This window comes from Neopsephotus bourkii, unplaced genomic scaffold (genome assembly GCF_033783945.1).
Source record: "Neopsephotus bourkii isolate Nb327-2 ecotype Australia unplaced genomic scaffold, CSIRO-AGI_Nbou_v1 NB_936, whole genome shotgun sequence".
Lineage (NCBI taxonomy): Eukaryota > Metazoa > Chordata > Aves > Psittaciformes > Psittacidae > Neopsephotus > Neopsephotus bourkii.
The window spans coordinates 836,279-858,141 of NW_026901430.1; the positions used below are offsets into that span (position 1 = coordinate 836,279).

A 21,863-nucleotide genomic window follows, 5' to 3' on the forward strand; every position below is an offset into this window, starting at 1 on the left:
TCTTCTTTAGTTTTATTCCCAAAAGGTACATTCACAGACCCGTGCAGGCCAAGAAAATTACTGGTGGCCAGCAGCCTGAGAACAGCTGAATACCAGACAGAAAGAGAACAATTTTATCACATCTATGGATTTTGCAATTGAAATTGGACATTACAATCTAAAACTACTTACTGGAAATTTCATTATAATGAAATTTCAGGGGCTGACCTGCACCTGTGTCTACTGACTGAGCAAGCTGTTAGACCCGAGGTGACAATGAAAACTGGCTTTTAAACTCCATTTCCCCACAAATGCCTTGGAAGGGCAGGATGAATAATTGTCCCACCAGATTTTGCTGCTGTCCATCCAGGCAGCTGCTGCCTGAATAGCAGTGCTACCACCAGAGCCAGCCGTATTTGGCTTTAAAGATCACAGCTATGCCAAACACTGCTTCCTTCCAGAGCACTGGAGCTGTGATACCCCCAAGAACCTCAGAGCAGCATTATCAGAGAGCCCTGAGGGAATCCACATGGCTCTGGGAGGTAAGAGTCGTGCTTTCTGGAGGAGCTCTTCCAAGGACAAGCACAAGGACCATGTTGTTAGTGGCACAGGTTCTGCTGCCATCTAGGTTGGCTGGTTGTCCTACCCACCCCCCTTTTCCCATGTGCCACACACCTCATGTAGCTGGTGGTTTGCCTGGTGCTGGCTTCTGTTGCTTGTTGGGCAATTCAGACAGCATGGAAGAGGAGCTGTGGTAATCATCCATGCCAGCTGACCATGCCAGGGTAAAGCTGTAGGAACATCCGTCACAGAATCATCGAATATTTAGGGTTGGAAAGGACCTTAAGATCATTCTAGTTCCAACCCCCCTGCCATGGGAAGGGACACCTCACACTAAACCTTGTCCCCCAAGGCTCCATTCAACCTGTTCTTGAACACTGCCAAGGATGGAGCATTCACAACTTCCTTGAGCAACCCATTCCAGTGCCTCACCACCCTAAGAGGAAAGAACTTCTTATATCCAATCTAAACTTCCCCTGTGTACGTTTGAACCCATCACCCCTTGTCCTATTACTGCAGTTCCTAATGAAGAGTCCTTCCCCAGCATCCCTATATGCCCCCTTCAGATACTGGAAGGCTGCTATGAGGTCTCCACGCAGCCTTCTCTTCTCCAGGCTGAACAGCCCCAACTTTCTCAGCCTATCTCCATACAGGAGGTGCTCCAGTCCCTTGATCATCCTCGTGGCCCTTCTCTGGACTTGTCCCAACCCATCCCCAGTGCTAACAGTCTCACTGCCTGACCTGGCAGGCTTCTGTGCAACTTTTACACGGACATAAATCAGCATGCAGTTTGCAGGACAGCTCATGGCTTCATCTGAGTAACAAACAAAAGCAATTCTTCAATGCTATTTACTTCAGTTAGCTCCTGAAAAGCAACACAACAATGGGCTTGATAGTGACATAAGTTGCTTCAGTCCTAGGCCAAGCACTGCAAGTGCTCAAGTACCAAGCACATATGAAGTGTTTCTTGCACAAGCACAGGAGTGCTTTGAACTGCTCCCAGTTGGCCCTCACAGGGCAAAAGTTACAGCTACAAATATCTATAAACAACACACTATGTTTTCTGCTGTTTAAAATTGTTACCTCAAATAACTCATTACGTGTCTGGGAAGTTTTCTGGACTGCAAACAGACAATTTCTTACAAGTCCTCCTCCAACCCCACTGATTTATTTTTAAGCGATAACATACACAATGAAATACTTCTGAGTAGGTCAGATATTGTAAAACTCAGACACAAAGCACTGGTCACTGATGCAAATCGTCACACAGGCATGATTCTGGCTGCTGCTGAGCAGTCAGAAGTATCAAAATCAGTATCACTAATGAGATGCTTAAAATGTTTCAAAGGGCTTGAGTGGGGGATTAAGAGCTTTGAACTATTTCCTACTGTCCTCATGTTATCACCAGTGCATTTTTAGCATGTTCTCTTACCTTCAAAACAGCATGTCCCAGTGCCAGCATCTGAAGTGTTATGCAACGTGAGCTGAAAAACGCCACCGGTTTAGCATAAAAAAGCATTGCTGTCTCGCATATGGGCATTCAGGTCCAAAACATGGAGAAGCTGGAAGTGGCAGGCCTGCCAACAAATTACTTGCAAGGATTTTACTCCTCTCTAATGGTTGATGTGGCACATCTAATTATTGTACATTGCTCTGCTCAGTCAAAGAGCCTTTATTGTATAAAAGCGTTCCACAGCTGAGAGGTTTTTTCACATCCTTACTCTTCTATTTTTGATAAATTAGTTCTACAGCTCAAAATCTTAATTGAATTCCTCTGAAATATTCACTAACTAGAACCAGGACTTCACCACTTGCTAATTAATTTCACATGTATGATCCATGATTTTAAATTCTAGTGCTCGGTAATAGTTTGGTATTGCCATGCAAATAAGCAGGGAAGCCAAGATATGAAAAAAACCCAAAATCAACCAACTAAATGCCCAAAAACAACTGCCAAAAAAACAACAATATGGGAAAAAATGCTCCTGCCTCTGACAATTAAATACATGTAATACACTACTGTCATGGTATCTAGATGGAATTTTCCCTGAGCAATCTGTGCCTCATTCTTCTTCTATGCATCTCTGTACTTTCGTCTTCTATGCAGACCATCATTAAAGCACTTGAAGACTGTGACTAGGTTGCCCTCAGTCTCCTCTTCCCTAGGCTGAAAAAAATACAATTCCTTCAGCCTTTCCTTCGTCATGCGTACAGTTTTTCACCAGTTTTGGTGGCCCTCTGTTGGATCCTCTCCAGTTTCTCAATGTATCTCTGGAACTGGGGGAGCAAAGATGGGATGCAGTATTCCAGGTGTGGCCTAGCAATAGTGTCCCCTGATTTGCTTGCTACAGACCTACCAAGGCACAGGATATCCTCTTTGCTGCACAGGCTCAGGGCCAACTCCGCATCCTTTCTAGTGAAGGAGGAGAAGGACCACCATGGTGGTATGGAAGCTTTAATAAAAGCAGACATGCATGACAGTGTATTTAGGAGTTGAGGACAACTGACAGAAGAGGAAGAAGCACATCTAGTAGTATGCAGACTTCATAGGTGTTCTTAAAATCAGCAGCATGAAGTTAAATACTGAAACAGCAAACAATGCCTCTCTAGTTTATTGATACTACAGCTATATAAACTAAGCCTTCAAGGCAACCCATTCATATGCACCACAGCATTTCAGATCTTATTACAATGGCAGTAGCACATACTAAGCTCAGATTTATCCCTGAAAGAGATCCCTGCTGCCAGGATTAGCAGACAATCTCCATTACTTGCTTGCACTACTGAACCAAGGATCTAGACAATGAGTTGCTGACTCCATTCTCTACACCACAGGAATGTGTCTTTATATACTGTTGCCTACAGTAATTAACTAGTCTTCATATGGATGAAATACTCAGCTATGCTACTAAAAACCGAAGTAAAGAAAATTAACAAACAAGCACTTCTATGAACCGCGAGTGAAACAGAGAGTAGCATTTTGTCATTTCTGTAACAAACAACTGATTTCCTTACTTGACTCATCAAAATCTCAGTGCCTTGAAGGCTAAGATTGGCTTGAAAATCATAACTAACCACAAATGATAGCAAAATACCACAAGGCAATGTGACATTTTTAACGTCTCTGAAGGAGTTTGGAGGCTCTGCAGTTGCATTTCAGCCCCAAGACACATTTTTTGGAAGGTGGCTACTTCTGACCCACCCCCAGAAGTTTTGTAGTTTTTAGCTTATACATATTCACCTCCTGGCTTACACTGAACCTAACTGTAATGTTACTTACATTTAACCTCCCAGTAACTGCCGGGGGTGCACCCATCAGTTAAGGTTTTCAATACAGACTTTAACACTTCATAACTTTGCATGGTCTTGTGACTGTTTCCTTGCATCAAGTCTCAAAGAAAACCCGCATGTGGCTTCTCCCTGCCCCTCCCAACTTGGTCTCAATTACTTCGGCCACAGAAATTAATTGCTCACAGAAATTAATTATTAAAAACTTAGCAAATTTTCAAACAGTTTAAGAGAAACTGAAAAGTCTTATTTATGCTTCAGTACACTCCTGACACTGTGTAGCAACAGTAGAGTGACTCCTACCTCTCGTCAGCAATTGAAGCATGGTTCAGTGCCAAGAAGCAGCTGTATTTAAAAAGCAAAACAAAACAACCCCAAACACTTCCCTACTCAGTCCTGCTTCCTTTTTGTATCCAGAGTCTTATGTGACTACATAGAAATAAAAATACTAGCTGGGCAGTCACTACAGGAAGGCAGGCCTGCTTCTACCCTCTGCCAAGTCACAGCAACACCAGCGCTTCATTTTCATCAACTGTGTCACCGGGAAGCCACTTCTTCCCTTTTGATTGTCACAGTCCCAAACCAGAGCATCTCTCAAGTTCCTTGTGCCCTCCGCCTCTGTTAAGGATACAACCACTCTGCACACACAGCAGCTGCAAATCTGTCAAGGTTTATCATCAGCCTGTAAGATCATACTCAAGAAAATGTCACTGCTAGAACTTGCCAAAGACACAACCTTCTCATTCCCTAGGCCACTCAAAAACGCCAGCCCCAAGAGAGCACTAATCCACATCATTAAGACAAAGGAAGTCAAAACCCCAGTCAGGTGCCTCTCAAAACAAGCACATTGCACAGATGCTGCTGATGACCTCATCTGGCCCATGAAAACACTTTTATAAGGATGAGGACTCTCAGAGCACAGCTGAATCAGTAGGATTAGGAGCAATTCCTTTTTTCTTAATCACTAAACCACCAAAGTGGTTACAAGCTCAGAGCTTCACAGGCTCTTCCAAAGCTCAAGAACAACTGTCTGACCCAAACACTCCAAAAACGGCACCCACTTCAAGTGCCCCATTCACCCATGAGAAAAATGACCCTGCGCTGAAAATTAAAAGCTAGAAAATTAACAGGCTCCTGCTGAAGATACACCACTCAAAGAACATGAAACAGCTGAAGTCTTTGCAGAAAGCACTTCTTATATCCCCCCAAACTGACATTTTAGTTGTTACTAAATGCACAAGCACAGAGGAAGATGCAATTTTTTTACATCAAGGGTGACACACAGTCACTATCCAACTCACCATAGCAATGGAGTTCAACTGTGGAAGGAAAAAGGGCACCCATATAATTAACCTGCTGGAGATAATTACTCAAATCACAACACCGTCAGGTCTCAACGGTCATAGCTACACTGCAAGATACAGCATCGAAGCACACCAAGAGCAGCCCACATAGCCACAGACATGAGCTTCACAGTACTTTCAAAGGTACCACCTTTAACGGCACGTTATTCACAGTAATGTAGCAACTACTAGCAAACTAAAAAAAGGTGTTGTTTATAAATCTCCTACATTCTTTTCTTGCAGTTTTACTGCCAACCCTAACAACACCCAAATCGAGCTTCCTCAGGCAGCCTGCAAAAGGGGGCTCCAAGGCACCATGGCTGCAGCCAAGAGAGGAAGCAACACCAAAGAACTTGTAGGTAACACCTTCAGCAATCTCGCTTTCTCCCAGATGACACTGACAGTTACATGATGCAAAACATTGCTCTGCTCTGCCTTAGAGTCCTTATGATCAGTAGCTCTGAAAGACCCCAAACCCTGGCCCAGAGAACAACATTGGAGAGGAACGCCATGTCCCCTGCACAGTCTTTGTGGTCCCTGGCCTCAAGGGTTCCCAGGAGGATGGACAGCCCTTGCAAAAAGCAGTGCATGGGAAGTTCAGAAACTTCTCTTTCCTATATGCATTCAATGGAGACAGTGCAGACACTGGGCACAATCTGGCCTTCAGCACTTCAAAGCTCAGGAAACAAAGGCATGAAAGAGTAAATACTCATACTTCTCCAACCACCAGCAAACGCACTTCCTACTGCCTTCAGACGATAGTGCTACCACCTTCCATAACATTATTCAAAATCACCTCTTACATAGTGCTGTTCTTCAGGTTTCAGCTACCGGAAGGCAGCAATTAACTGAAAAAATAATCTGTTATTTCAAGAGATAACGAAGGCTAAACCTCATCACTTCTGGGTACCATCTGATGTTTTAATATCTAATTCATACTTTCCAAAAGGCTGAAGTTGCCACTATGGACATTTTTACATCCTACTACTTCATCAATTGTCAAAAGATCTGCTAGCTTTTTGTCAGTTATTATATGCAAACCCCACCTTTATAACATTTCTAGACAGCTCTAGCATTACCATGGGTAAAATTTACACCTTTTTCATTCAATTTAAAAAGACACTGAACTGGAACTTGTGTGGAATAATTCAGTATGAACAATACTCACCTTCAATAAATCTGTTAAACATTGTTTCCCAAATCTAATGATGACTCCTCTAAATTTTATTTTCATTTTTATGGAGCTGCATATATTAAAACATATAGCCCTATGAATCATCTTCACAGCCAACCAAGCAATTTAGTAATCTTGGACATAGTTTATTTAGCCTGAAATAACCTGCACTTTGATTATGTGCAAACTACTATGTGTAGTTTCTGAATGTATGGAAGACTGACACCTCTGAAGAACAAAAACATTCTCTAATGACATTTTATGTGGATAACTGAGATTACTTTATAACTTAAATATTTATGATCACAAGCCTATAGCAGAGAAACTACAAAATAATTCGAGCATCCCCTAATTTACTCCATCAGTCCTAGCAATGTACAGAGGGAACAGCATACTACACAGGAGTGAAAAAGGAAAAGCGACTACCACAGCCTAACTTTTTTGGGTCACATCAGAAGATGCTTTTCCATTGCAGCTGCCCTCCCACAGAGAAAACAGATATTTGCTCTGGTTGCAAGGCAAGAACGTACCCGAGTACATTCAGCTGGTGCTCAGCATCCTCTGCAGAGGTATTTGCAAATGCACTGGAGCTTTGGACTGTGTGAAATGCATTCACAATGGAGACCAAGCTGACTGCCTGCCGTCTGGAGCACACACTGCATTCACCTCAGCTGTCATCTGTCTTCTTTAGCTGCATGGCTCACTGTGATCCTCCTGCAAAGAGCAGCTTCATCCCCAAAGCGAGCCTCAGGAAAAAACCCTACATTCAGTGGTCACATGTGTTAATATGAACAAAGCCTTTATTATGGTTGTGCTTGCACAGAGCCAGGGTTACACAGTCCATCATCTCTCCATCGCGTGATGCTTGTGCACAAAGCGTCCCCTCAGTGCCCTTAGCCTTGCAAGACCCTGTGTCTCAGCACCTCTCTTATGTCGCAGCTTGTCCAAGTGCAGAATGAGCTGAGACTCAAATCGCCCATTATTCAGAGCTGTCAGACTCTGGTCTCTTGAATGCTCAGTGGAAAGCAGCCTTTGGGTACAATTTTTAATTGTCATTGTCAATATTTCTTACACTTTTTTGCAACTAATATCTAGTGAACCACAAAATAGCTCAAAACATTGTCTTTCACAGCAGAGAAGCAAATTATATTGCTCCTTCATTTCTGCCTTGATTAAGCAACTCTCAACATCCTTAAAAAAAAATCACTAGCTTGAAATATTTTCTCTCTTGATAGAAAATGAATCCAGGCATGAAAAGAAAGGCAACTATTTCAGAAGCCATTTAGGAGCTTCACAATCTTTTTACAGGCAGAAAACTGATTACACTGACAACAGCACCCCTGACTGTCTCCTGGCTTCCAATCTGTTCATGTGAACCCCGGTCCTCTATATTTAGTTTACTAGTAGTGACCTCAGTATCTCAATGTCTATCTCAGCAACAACACAGACTTGGTCACAGCGACAAAGAGCTCCATGAGAAAGATCCTGCTTCTGACATGAATTAAAAAAAATGTTACGTGGGAAAGCAGAAACTCCCCAGAACTGCTTCTGTAGAGGGTTTTCCATAACCTTTGAAAGAGCAGCTATAGCTTCAACAGGAAACCAAACCCCAATCACAGCAGGTCTGCCACCAGAAGATGGACACTGAAACATAACACGCATTCAATGTGCTGGAACTGGAAAAAGACGAACAGTGCTGCACTTCTACATTAAGGCCTCCCTCTGCATTCTTCCTGCAAAGGAGACCAGTGCAGAAAGAGCCTGCACCAGTACAAAGACTCATCACGCAGGAATGTGTCAGTAGCGGGATCTGAGGGAAAAGCAAGATGAGACAGCTTCCTCCAGTGCCACTACTCTACTGATGTACCTCCAAGGGCTCAGCAGCACAGCCTTTTCCTTCAGTCTTCTTTCTCCAAATGGGAACCACAAAGACTCAGTTTCCTACTTTATCATGTCTATTTTCTCTTAGATCATACTTAGGAAAGGCTTCACAGTAAAAGAACTTTTTTAGGAGAGTTCTTATAAATAAAGGTGTGCATTGCACAGTGTACATAGCATGTCATGGCAGACAACATTTAATTGCTGTAGTTTCCCGACACCTAGTTCTGCTTTGATATCACAGTGACAAAGGTGATAACAGAAATCAAAAACTTCATAGCCTGTCTGCAGAACAAGGTTAATTGGCACCTCTGTCTTGAAGAATTCTGCTGGTTTAGTCTCAGCTGAGCTCTCCACTCACTCCTGGCCAAATTTAGCCATCACTGATGCTAATTTGTGCCAATCACTTATTAAATAATTTTGAAAAAGAGAAAATAACCACAGGGCAGAAAAAATAGGACAGAGGTAAGTCAGCACCATAGCCAACATACTTATCTGACCTGTGGTGGCAGAAAGACATGAAAACAGGACAGAAGGACAGGGCACAGAGCTTCACAGGTGACACCATCTTGCATTACACAGAAAAGGCAGGCTCCTATTGGAACAATACTGTCCACCTTCTTAAATGGTGCTCATCTCTGCTTTAGGAAAAACAGCCTTATCAAGAACAGCAGCATAAATTAAAGAGGCATCCAAACCTTATAGACTTGTCCGTATGTCCCATTTCCAACGACCTGTACCAGTTCAAATATTCCCGCAGGGTCCTGCAAAAAGCAGAAGTAGCATTATTTGCAGAAAAGCAACCACTTCAGAATGGAGTATAACTGTACACAATCAAAATGAAAACATCTATGGCACATGTCCTAATGATCTGCATTACACACTAAAGGGGAAAATGCCAAATAACAGTGTAAGAAATACATTAATATTGGAGTCTAGAGTCGAGTTGCTCAAAATTCTATGAAAAAAACAACCTGGTGAAGATTTGTAACATGGCAGAGGCAACAAATAAATGGAGATGGGTGAAGAACAAGAACTGAACTGATTCAGCTTAGCAGTAAAATAAGGAATGAATTCCAAGCTTCCTAAGCTTTAAAAGAGCTGAGCTACTGTCTTCTGCTATGAAACACTCAGCACTAGCAATGGAAGAAAGAACCTGAATGATACGACTGAAAAAATACTAAATAAAGCATTTGAGGCCAACTACCTTCCAAAAGGGAATGTATCATCCCAGACCATCTTGACACTACAGGTAGGCTGAGAACACTCAATTGTCTTGTTTTGCAAGCACAATAAGATGAATTTGACAAGTGGATTGAAGTCTTGGCTTTGAACCAAAACTAGATTGCTGTTGATTTACATGAAAGATTCATGGGGCAGGTGATCAATGTACCAGCTTTCATCCTACTGGGTTAGCACTGGCTGCTCTAAAACCAACCACTGCACCAGATGTCCTTCTCCAATAACAAGATGTTGCAGCCTTTCAGATACAGGAAAATCATCTTGTTGCAAGGCATGGACAAGTAAATGTTACCTCCTGCACCACGGAGCACATTAAAAGAACCGTTGCTTCAGTTTAAACTCACTTGAGAGATATATATAAAAACATTAAGAACTCAGGAGACCAGTTCCTTGGTTTCTGACTCAGCCATTTTTGCTCATTTGCCATCAGTTTGCTCATTTCTTGGGATGACATAATTGAGAGATTTATATAAAATATTATTAATTCCATGTGTCTGTTTCACCACATCTGTTTCAGCAATCTGCCATGTCAGTTGATGCCTATTGGTACTGCTGAGGGACGTGATACAGAAAAACATTATCTCAGAAGCACAATTTCTATGACCCAGGTTGCAAAACATCTTTTTTTTTAGGGTAGCAAGCTACTTCTCCACTACACTTATGTTACCCTTTTAACATAAACAATGCTTTCTTCATACCTGATACAGAAACGTTTCCCTCAGCAAAATCCCAGTGGAAACATACAGGCTTTTTTTGTGAGCAGGTTCTGCCTTTAGTAACTCAACTATCATGATAAATGGCAATAGCTTTGCCTGTCAGAGCAATGCAGCAGAGACTTCCACAACTGAAAGTACCAATGAATTCATTCGGTTTTGCCTTTATGTTAAATGAGTTTTAACCCCTACACTTCCTGGAATGTCAGCCTCATAAGACATAAAAAAAATTAATAATCAAATAAACAAGCAAACCAACCCACAACAAAACGCACTCCAACACAAAATAGGTAACACTGCATAAACCAGATCAAATCACTTTTGACCTATGCAAAGGGTGGTCTGTACCATTTCTTTTGCCTCTTGTTTTTAAGACAAGCCAGCAAGGCATGGCATTCTAGACTTAAGCCCCAGTCCTAAAGCCCTCACACAAAAGGAAATGAGTGGACCACTCATGTGTGGAGCTAAACACAGGCATAAGAATGCTTGCAACACCGGAATCTTCGCAAAGTGCTTTCCTTCCCTCTCATTCCTGCATTTCCACTAGTCTTGGATATAACCAAGCCACACACCTTGCTTCAGCAGACCTACAGTCAGCAATAAACCACCTCTGCTGCTAAAGGATTCACACGCGACCTCCTCACAGAGCAGTCCTGTGGGTTGCATGTGGTCCGTGGAGTGAAACACACGGCAGTTCTCCAAGGACCAATTCCAGACAAAGCCCTCCATGCACAATACCTGCTGTACTCCTCTGTGGAAAGCACGGGCAGCACCACAATTCCACACCTCTCCTGCAGAAAGTAGCACTGCTCAATGAAAAGGTGTTAACAGCACACCTCTATGGAAACCTAGAGAAACCTAAACTGCATTTTCAGCTTGGAGTTGGGAACTGTCCCTCTCACTCAAATGTGTGCTCTGCCCTCACTCTTCTTTTCCAAGCTTATTTATTATGCAAATATAGTAATCTAATGTGCCTCAAATCAGCTTCTCCCTCCAACCAACTCCATTCTGACTTAGCACCCAAACAGCTCGTTTCTAAAGGTTTCAGACACTCCAGGAAAATCCCAACCAATTATCTAAATAAATGTTAGCATTAGCTTTAATACAACAAAAATCCTACCCTACCATGTCCTTGCTAGCCAGTTGAGCATTAGTGTCTCAAGCCTCCACAGCTCTGTGTGCAGCCAAAATCCTTGGCCATTTCTCTTCTTTTAATTTGGGTTCTGACTTCGGTCCTTGGATTGCCCTTGTTGGCTTGGATATCAACACTGTTCACTGGCATTCTTCATAATGGGCCAAATTCTTCATTATCTTTGAGCTTGGTATTATCTTTGATGTAGTGCTTCCTCTCAGCTACCATTTAAGCCCCATGGTCCATCTAACCCTTCACCAACCAGCACCTGCCAAATTGCTAAGCTCCCTTTGCCAGACACCAAAATCCTGGCCTGAACATTCATCACTTTGAGGTTAATTACTGTAATGCACTATACCATATGGTGGCCTTCTTGCTTTCCTGCAAGTCACCTATAGAGCACTCAAAAGACAAGAGCAAGACTGCTGACCTAGAGGCACCCAGGCCACATCCATCTTCTCTGCAAGGCAGAACAAACAGTGCACCCAACAAGAGCCTGATCGAAATGCCCTTTTCAGCTAAACAAGGTACAGGTGACTGAAGCACAAGTTCTTCTAAAATCTTCATGTAATGCAGAGATCAGAGACTTTTTAGCCACCTGACTGCCTTGATGAACCCAAGCCAGAAGCACCCCACCAAGATGCTGTTTGAAAACTACAGCCCCAACACCTTTCTCCAGGAAAACAGGAAAGCCCTGGCCAGCACTCATTTAAAGAGGAGCAAGGCCGGCCTGTGCAGTTTGAAAGAGCCCCCTATCCCAGTAGGGCATCCCTGTTGGACCTCCTGACTTCAGCAAGGCTGGCAGGAGCATAACACCAGGCAGCTCCCACTGGATCCTGCAGCACCAAAGACAAGGCCAAAGTAATAGCACCACCTTTACATAATTTCTACAGCGCAGCCCCAACCACCTCCCATTTCCCACAGATCCCAAATGAAGGCTGCGATGTTCTGAAAGGGCTTTCTCTGAAAGGGCACACATGTCCTTTCCACTGCCAAGGCTGGAACTTGCAGTGGTTACAGCCTCTGGGAGGTTTCTGCATTGGATGGTTTAGACACAAAGCCCACTCCCTGGTTTGCAGCACTACTCTTTTCCAAACTTACACTGGTTTCTTAACACTCATTTAAGGATATCAGATGTATCTGCTCAAGACCTAAAGGACTTCCATTATTCAGCCTTGCTACCTCAAGCAGAGCCAGGTTAAACTTTTGCTTGCCTAGCCAGGAGCCTTGTGCCATCTTCACAGACTTTACTGTCTCTGCTGCCTTTCTTCTTTCTGCCTCTGGTCTGGAACTCTCCTTGCCTTGTGATTATTGCAAAGGCTTCTCCCAGCCCTCCTTTCTTCTTTTTTTTACCCTGATATTTTTAGAAGGCAGCTTGCTCTGGTTTCACTGTCTGGGGCTGACACAGACACAGTTTTGTGTTTTTTGCCACAATTGGACTCTTCCCTCTTCTTCTGCGGAAGGTGTGGAGAATAAAAACTGCCTAGGTTGAAGCTGTATAAAAGGGGTATTACACACAACCCTGTTAACGGTTTGTGGATGGGAAACACTAACCAGGTGGCTTTTAAGGTGGCAAAAGTTGGGACTGTGTTTGAAACCTACGAACAGAAAAGCATGATGTCGAAAATTCATAGCAAACTAGGTGAATGCTGACTTTTTCAGCTCTGGGCAAAAAAATAGCACAAACCACAACAACAAAAAAAAAAAAAAAAAGAAAAACCAACTCAACAACATAAAAGCCAAATCCACAGACACATATATTCTCCCAGAAAACCCTCATCTCTCATTTGCTTTCTCTCCATAGCTTCACATCATTCGCATCACCCTATTCATTATCCTGGGAGGAGAAGGACACTCTCTGCTGGAGCGCTCCCAGCGGGGCAGCGCAGCCCTCCCGTGGGACGGGAACGCGACCCGCACCCGGGCCGGGAGCGCTCGGAGCTGTCTGCAGAGCCCCGCTCCCGGACCCCAAAGCCTCTTCGCCCGCTCAGCACGGGCACGGCCGGCGCCGCCACCGCGGGTGCCCCGCTCGCCGCTAATGAAGCCGCCGGCGGCGCCTCCCCTCGGGCACGGGAGAAGCCTCCGCTCGCCCCGCGGACCCGAGAAGCAGGGGCTGCCCCCCCCCCCCGCCCCTCCCGTCCTTACCCGCAGCGCCGCCAGGTCGATGCCATCCAGGCTGCGGGCGGCGCAGTCGCGGGCCATGGCTCGAGCCGTCCCCGCCGCCCCTCGAGCTAACGGTCCCGCGGGCGGCGCTGGGCGGCCCGGCCGTGCCCCGGGCAGCGCGGGAGGGCGGGCATGCCGGGCCGGCAGCACAGCCCCGCCGGCAGCACAGCCCCGCCGCTCCGCGGGCAGCCCCGCGCCCGCACCGGCAACTCCGGCCCCGCTGCGGCTCCTCGGCTGAAAAAGTTTCCGAGGAAGTGACGTGCGCGGCGGCGGGGATCGGGGCCACCTGCCGCGGGCGGGCGCTCCCTCACTCACACACACACGGGGCTGGCGGAGCTCACGGGGTCACCGAACCGCCCGCGGTGGGAAGCGCTGCAGCATCATCGCGTCCAACCGTCCCCAGCACTGCCAAGGCTGCCGCTAACCCACGGCACTGAGGGGCTCCTCTGCACGGTGTGGGAGCACCTCCAGGGACGGCGACTCCAGCACTGCCCTGGGCAGCCTGTTTGGACACCTGGGGAATTGCTCCCAATATCCAAGCCAAACCTCCCCTGGTGCAGCTTGAGGCCGTTTCCTCTTGTGCTATCACTTGTTACTTGGGAGAAGAAATAGATCCCCACTTTGCTACAACCTCCTGTCAGGCAGTCCTGGAGATCAGTAAGGTCCCCCCTGAGCCTTCTCTTCAGCCAGTTCCTTCAGCCATTCCTCACAAGCCTTGTGCTCCAGACCCTTCACCAGATTTGTTGTCCTTCTCTGAATCTACTCCAGCACCTCAATGTCTCTCTTGTAGTGAGGGGCGCAGAACCGAACACAGGATTCGAGGTGCAGCCTCACCACTGCTGAATACAGGGGGATGATCACTGCCCTGGCCCTGCTGGCCACACTAGTGCTGATAGGGGCCAGGATGCCACTGGCCTTCTTGGCTGCCTGGGCACAAGCTGGGTCATAGCAGCTGTCAGTCAGCACCCCCAGGTCCTTTCTGCCAAGCAGCACTGGGGAAGCCACATCAAAACCAAAGGCACACAGACATCCCTGGAGCCTTGCCCTTTGGTGACTGGCGAGCGCTACAAACACAGCCCGCAGAGGGGACAGCAGCACTGCCCACAGCACAGAGCGCACAGCCAGCACAGGCTGCAGAAGCAGCCGGTCCCTCAAGGCTCAGGGGGCCCGGCCCAAAGTGCTCTGTAAGGGCAGAGCATCACTCGGGGCTCTGCTGCCTCTTTCACGCTGTAATTACAAGCCCAGAAAGAACACAGCATGCAGCTGTGTGGAGCAGGATAGAAGGACTTGCGGAAATTTTTGGGCCTGGGATTGAGAAGGGAAAAAGAAAAAACAAAAAATAAATCAGTGGAAACTTAGGTTTCATAGGATCCTAGACTGCTTTGGGTTGGAAGGAACCTTAAAGATCATCTTGTTCCAAACCCCTGCCACCGCCAGGGACACCTTCCAGTAGAGCAGGCTGCTCCAAGCCCTGTCCAACCTGGCCTTGAACACTGCCAGGGATGGGACAGCCACAGCTTCTCTGGGCACCCTGTGACAGCACCTCAGCACCCTCACAGGGAAGAGCTTCTTCCTAATACCTGTTCTCAATCTCCCCTCTGTCAGCTTAAAGCCATTCCCTCTTGTCCTAGCCCTACATGTCCTTACAAAAATTCCCAAGACACGGTCCTCAAACGCTCCTGAGCAGCTCAGGGCTGGGATGTTGCTCCCAAGCAGAGAGCATCAATGGAGACAAAATTCTGAATCAGTATTTTCACAATCACAGGCATGAAGTCAACGCCAAGTGGTCAAAGCCCCTTTGGTGCCCATTAGCACACCACAGTGGACGCAATGCCAGCAGCTGAGTGGCACTGTTGTAATAAAGGCATTTGGTAATTTCCTTGAAAGAAATGCTGATGATTCAACTTCAAAGTACTCTTTTAAAGCAGCCCACACCGGGTACGTTATCTGCTCAAGCAACCATGGCTCTTCGCTCTCTCTCTGCCTGTAGCTGGTGCATTGATGCACTGCTAACTGATTTCAGGCCAACACTGCATTAAAGCTGAAAGCAGCTATGCACAACGGTGCAGCAGTCTACACACAGCGGCAGCCCAGCCCAAAACCCCTCTGTGCCCAGCCCAGCCCTGCTCTCCCCTGGACAGCCTTTGGAAAATTCTGGCCCTCACGCAACCTTTGACAAAGTGAAGCTGCAGTTTTGCTCCCCATTATAGCCTTCCTGCCTTACATAAATCCATCATTAGCCCTTTTGCTTGTGTTGTTTCTCACAATCCCTCTTTATCTCTTCCCCAACCTTCAGGCTGTCCTTTGTCTCCTGCCACTTTCCACTTCCTTCCTGCTTCCCTGGTGAGAACTGGTGTGAAACTCCTGGCTGTTGCCTCCCAAACGCCCTCCCTCTTACTCCATCTCTTAGACTCTTTGCCAAAATTAATCCTACCTGCCTTGCTTGCCTCTGGTGAGTGCTCCAATCTGGGGATTAATCTCAATCTGACAGAAAGCTCTCCCCCAAAATGAGACAAAAATCTGGCTTTAGAAGTATAATATGGTTTGTACTATTTCTCCAGGCACGTCTCATGCTGTACCCGCTTTTATCACTACCTTTCATTGCCTTTCCCCCACTAAACCCTACTCCTAGCAAAGCTGCTGTGGACACTCCAGTCCCACATGCAACACTGCAGGCAGAATTCATAGGTGGTTCTCCCCTCGATGCTGAAGGCAGCAGCACATATCTCCCCATAAAGGCCTTATGGCTCTAACAGAACAACAGCTGGTCTGGTCACTGATAGTCATAGCAGATCTGTTGAAGAGCCAAATGCCAACAGCACAAGGCTACTTTTCAGAGTAGGACTAGATTTACAAGCCCCAAGTTCTTAATCATCAGCCTGATGACTGATTCTACAGAAACCATGCTGCAAGTGTCCCCAGCATCCTCATGCCCCATTTCTGCTCCAGTCCTCCCCAAAGCACCAGCAACCACAGAGACAGAGCTGTTGCTGACTCGCAAATGGGCTGTCACACCTGGCTCTTCTGCACAAAGCCACGTGGCAGAACAGCTCCCACAAATAAGGGATTGAATGCCTGAGTGCAGCTTGGCTGTTAAAAAACTGGAAACCACATCTGTCTTCTAAATGATAAAAAGTCAACACGATTCCTTAAGAGTAAATTCCATTGGAAACAAAACCCAAGGAAATGAGAAGCAAACACAAGAGACAATTAAATGCTATTGGTACAGTGTTCCTCTCCCACAGCAATAATCAAACTGCTGCAGCCAAATTCAGCAACCATGGGCCTAAACATAAGTCCTTTCAAATGTCTATGTGCATGCAAAGGATGTTTTGTATTAGAAGGGAAGTGCAAGCATGAAGAGGGAAGAGCTCCCTTTGTTTTAGCAAAGGAAATGCCATTGTACCCCAGAAGCGCAGGGCTAATCCTGAGCTCTTCTGTCTGCATCCTTTTCCCCCTCCCCAACTCAGATTTGAGTCCATAACAACACTTCTCATAGTAATTGCCCCTGACAGATGTGACACTTGGTAAAGGAAGAGAGTGTTTGAAGTTGAGGTTTGAACTGACATGCTGCCTTGTTTCCTTTAGCTTTGTTTACGCTGGTGTCGCAGCTACAGGTGTGAAGCTGGCAGAGAAAAAAAAAACCCAACCCAAGAAGATAACTCATGAGAGAGCAGGATTTCCGATCTGCAGGAAATGAACAGCTTCTCAAAACGTGGCTGCACTCTGAATTGGGCAAACAATTCATAATGCTCTGAACTGTAAACTTCGAGGAATTATCATCCAGAAAAACTTAGACACAGAGGAACTTCTCTTTGAAATAATCCCCCTGATGCTGCTCATCCCTCCTCTTCCATGGCTCTGGGTGAGCTTCCATGAGCTGCCTGAGCCAGGCCCAGGAGCTCACACCATGTCTGTGGCTCCAGAGCCAGCCCTCTGCATAAATTTCCCAGCATTTTGGGGGTTCAAATCCTAGGTCTGCAACAGGGAGCTCAGAAACCCCAAAACTCAAGTTAGGCTCTCTGCTACAAAAGTAGGAGGCAAATCCCTCTTTGAACTCCTTGATTTCCTTGCTCCCAGCTTCATGATACAGAAAGCCAGAGCCTGAAGCCAGCATGCCAGCTTTCTGTAGGACTCCTCTCTGCAACAGCTTGGTCCAGATCCAAAGAGGATCCCTGTAAACACCAGCTTTTCTTGGCACCAAGACATCCCTCAAGAGATTTATTTTGCTGGAAGTTTTCTTACCTTCTGCAAGGAAACTGCATTCTGCCTATGCCAGAGGCCCTTGACTGGACCGATGCAGTCTTATGCTCGGACAGCAGCATCTTTCTCCCAGAATAAAAACCCTCCACAAAATACCCCATGACATCTGTTTTGTATATGAACTAGAAGTTTAGACATCTTTTTAGTGATTGTTTAGAGCACAACCCTTAGCTGAGAGACAGCAAAGTGATACAAAACCCCTTTAGATCTGCACGTAACTACAGAGTTCACCCTCCCCTCCCAAGAGTTCCCTCTGGATTGCTCAAAAAGGAAGGCCAATCTTTTGGCTAATGCTTTCAGAAACCATTTTGTCCTTGCTTGGTTGCACCAGAGCCATATGATCACCAGCTGTTAAATACTGATTACAGGAGATTCAGTGGGTACCAACAGCCAGCATGGTATTGAGCCCAGCATTCATCCATGAGTAGGGTCTTTTGGCTGCTGTTCGAATACATTTACAGCATCATTCTGGAAGCAATTTATTGTTACCAACAGTTTTTGTGAAGTCCTAGAGTACAAAAAAAAAATAAATCTTGATTTTATTAGGCTAGCCATTAACTTTAAAGTTGTCCCCTTCCATTTCCAATTATAGCACAGTTTAGTACCATGGGTGGCTTTGCTAGGCTGTCAGGAGCAAGATCACACATTAAAAAACAGTCCAGGATTGTACACAGCCTGGTTATGTCTTCATGCTGGGTTGGTGGCAGTCACACAAAGAACACAGAAAAGGAACACTTTCATCAGGTCACACCTTGGAAAACACCAGGATAACAGAACAGCTGCTGCAAAAATTCTCCATATTGCAGGGAAAAGAGTTCGGTTTCAGGCTGTGGACACCCAGTTACATTCCAATTTAGTTAAGAGATGCTAAGACATGAACTGCCAACCCCTCCACCAGCCCAATCCACTTCATAGCTTCAGTATTTCTGTGACCCATCCCTGCAGTGCCTGGAAATCACAGTAAGATGTCTTTGTTTTCAATAGATTGTTGGATCAGGCTCTGAATATTTCTCATGCTTTCTCCCATTTGAACTAAAGAAAATTCCACATCATTCCAAACACGTTAAGGCTGGGTCAGAAATTCATATTTAAAACTGAATCTGCTGCATTTAGGATTGAGAGACAGGGCTACTACCTTGAGTAAACTGGGAATACCAGAAATAAAGACAAACAAACCAAAACAGTAATTTCCTGTGCAATACTCGATAGCACACACAGTAGTTTTCAGCTCTTTAAAAATGAAGTCATTTTTTTTCAGTTCCCAGCAGCCGTGCTAGCTGAGTTTCACAGGATATCCAAAATGAGACCAAACAGCTTCCTTCCCAAAGGATTCCTGAGCGGACAGGCGAGCTGGAAAAAGTACCTCTTGCCACTGTAATCACAGCCAGGATGTCCACCTCATTTCCCAGGGTAAAACTTAAAGTACACATCTCCCGCAAAGCCTGCATCAGTCTGTATGCCACTCACTGGGGGTCTTGCAGAAACTGACTTTCTTTTCAGTGGCATGCAAGCGAGCCTGAGCCCAGCGTGTCCCAGCACACTGTGTCCAGAGAGCACGAGGAGCCCCCTCCTTGCAGCACTGATAACCCTCTTTCACTGCATGACCCATGACTTCATAGCATTGTTTCAGCACAGCACTTTGGGGTTTCTCAAGTCAGTGCGCTGCTGCTGGAAGTTTCCCATTTCCTGTCCGCCCAATGCACGTCCCTGCTATCCCTGACAACAGCCACATAAATGCTTTAGGGAGAAAAGTTGTATTTTCTGGAACAATGATATTTTGAACTTCTGGCTTTTGGACTCTCAGTTCCACCACCAACTAAATCCTCAGCTGTGATTTTGTGCAGCAATACATGAGTGACAGAGAGAACTGCTTCCCTATGTCAAAGCCATTTCTATTACATTGTCTCCCCATGAGAGTTTTCCCCAGTTTGATTTTCTTTTCTTTCCTGCATCAGCAGCTATTTCACTTTGACTCTGTGCCTAACATCACAATACCAACGCACTATCTGCATGCTACCCATGCACAAAAGCTGGCCAGCAATTCTGCAAAATTAAGAGCAAGATGATTTATTGCAATAAATTGAACTCATATTACTATTGTATATTGCTGTGGTGCAGCCATCTGCCTAGCTATAAGTTTTCCCCTTCCCTCCCATCTTATTTCTCCATTCAAAGTGGCAACCATTTTAAATGCTTTGCAAGGAACAGTAGCTATATGTTACTAGGTCATCAGATCCCAATAGGGTTTATGAATACCATAATGAATTTCAGCCCAACATCTGTCTGCTCTCTGAAACAGATGCAATTATGGAAAAAAATAGCTGCTGCCTCTTCACAGGCAGCTTTCTCACTAAAAAAAAAAACCCAAATACAAAGAAAACTGACATAGCAGAGTTTAATGGCTACCGCATTAAATTTATCAGTCAAAATACCATGTGACACACGCTTTTTCTGTGAAAGCAAGACCAGTTGTGGCAGCTTTTTGACTCTGAGAAAATCTTGCAGGCATAGCTTTGGTTTTGCCAAGCAAACACCAACCTTGGCTGACTCAGAGCACAGTTCCCTTTTATCCAAACCGCTGAAATGTGGTGGTTAGCGAAGGAGGAACTGGTGTCTGAATCACCCTTGGTTTGGAGGAATTGCAGATAAAAGTCTTGGGCACAGGGCTTTGGGCAGCGTGTTGGTTTTTTGTTCTCTTCTTCCCCAAAGGAAACTAAAAAACCCAAACCCAACAACTCTAAAAGCAGGGCTGCACTCAAAATACCAACTTGATCCTACCTTTTTAACCTTTTCAGCGTCATCCTTCAGTCTGGGTACATTCCCAGACTGAGCAGTAAATTAAACTGATTTTTTCAGTCGTGTTGCAAACCTAACCTCTGCCTCACAAAATTACACAACTTTAACCCTATCTTTAGCTACAGCAAAGCCTACCTCATTGCTCAAGTCCCAGTTACACATCTGCAGTTCCCAGCCCCCTGCTTCTCCTTTTCTTACAGGAAGGCAAAAAAGGAACTGTAATATATGAGCCCACATCCAGCCCTCTGGAACAAAACCTGCCCCCTGTAACCCATTAAACATCTTCAGGGAAGTCTCCTCATTCTATTCTCACTCCAATTTTTATTTAATTCCAAGCTGCTTTTCATCTCTGTAGTCTGTCAGCTTTGAGCATTTCAAACATACTTGGGTGCCCTGGTGCAGAGCCTGAGCCTTTTAATTCCCTGTTTTCCGCAGGGGAAATGTATCCTGTCTTTGGGAGGTCGCCCAATTTTTTGTGTGTGAGAGAGTGCTGGATGGGAAAGGCAAGGGGAAGCTCATTTGGGCCTTGAGCAACAGAGCCCTCTTCCAACACTAACTCATGAATAAGTCTATGCCTTTTCCTGTGTATCCTTGCCAGTCCTATCTAAACATTTGCTATCTTTGTATATTAATAACCAGCACAGAACTTCCAGCCAAGTTTCAGTTATGTCTGTAGCACCATGCTCAGGCTGGTAACAGGCAACCCAGCTCTCAGGAGGGTCCGTCAGTGCTCTCGCTGTGCTGTACAGCATCTCTGGGAAAGCAGTGGGTAGGTGCCCTCGCCTTGCTGCTGCTGCGCAGTGCAGCTGTCAGCTGAGACTGTCAACATCTGAAACATTAAAGCTGACAAGTTGTTTAGTGGCTTGGGGAGAACGGGAGGTCTCTGCACATCAGCCAGGCATTCACCCATACTCAGTCACAGAGGTTTTGTGGGCAAGGGAATGTGTTTGTGCAGGTGTATCCGCTGGTTTTATTGATAACCTAGAAACAAATGCCCAAGAACTGCCACATAGTTCACAGATGACACAAAGAGACAGTGTGGCAAGTGGCACACCATGTAACATGCATGGCTCAAGTAACCCAAACACATTTCAACTGTATTCATCTTCATAGAACTTGTACCACTTTATGTGCAAGCCCAGCTCACATTCAGCAGGTGGAAGGGCTGGGGCACAGACCCTCTTTCCTGTGCTGACCTGAACACTGCCCAGAGCACCAAATCTCAGGGGCATTCACAAACTATAACAGAGTAAATCTGCATGAATATCCTCATGCAATACTGTGGTGAAAGGGCTGATGGGATCCTGGATGCACAAGCAGAGAAGGCAGGC

General features: G+C 45.6%; 1 protein-coding gene across 2 annotated transcripts in view; it reads right to left on the minus strand.

Moving 5' to 3' along the window:
- The window catches only part of NRK (Nik related kinase), a 95,785-nt gene extending 82,173 nt beyond the window's left edge, over positions 1-13,612 (minus strand). Inside the window, exons 1-2 of one of the 2 annotated variants that reach the window (XM_061357985.1) lie at positions 13,456-13,612; positions 8,922-8,987 (exon numbers count right to left, since the gene is read on the minus strand). In XM_061357985.1, coding sequence (XP_061213969.1) covers positions 8,922-8,987; positions 13,456-13,512 — 123 coding nt within the window. In that variant the 5' untranslated portion in view covers positions 13,513-13,612. The remainder of the gene's footprint in view (positions 1-8,921; positions 8,988-13,455) is intronic. The other variant, XM_061357984.1, reaches the window with a different exon arrangement.
- Positions 13,613-21,863: the final 8,251 nt, after the last annotated feature.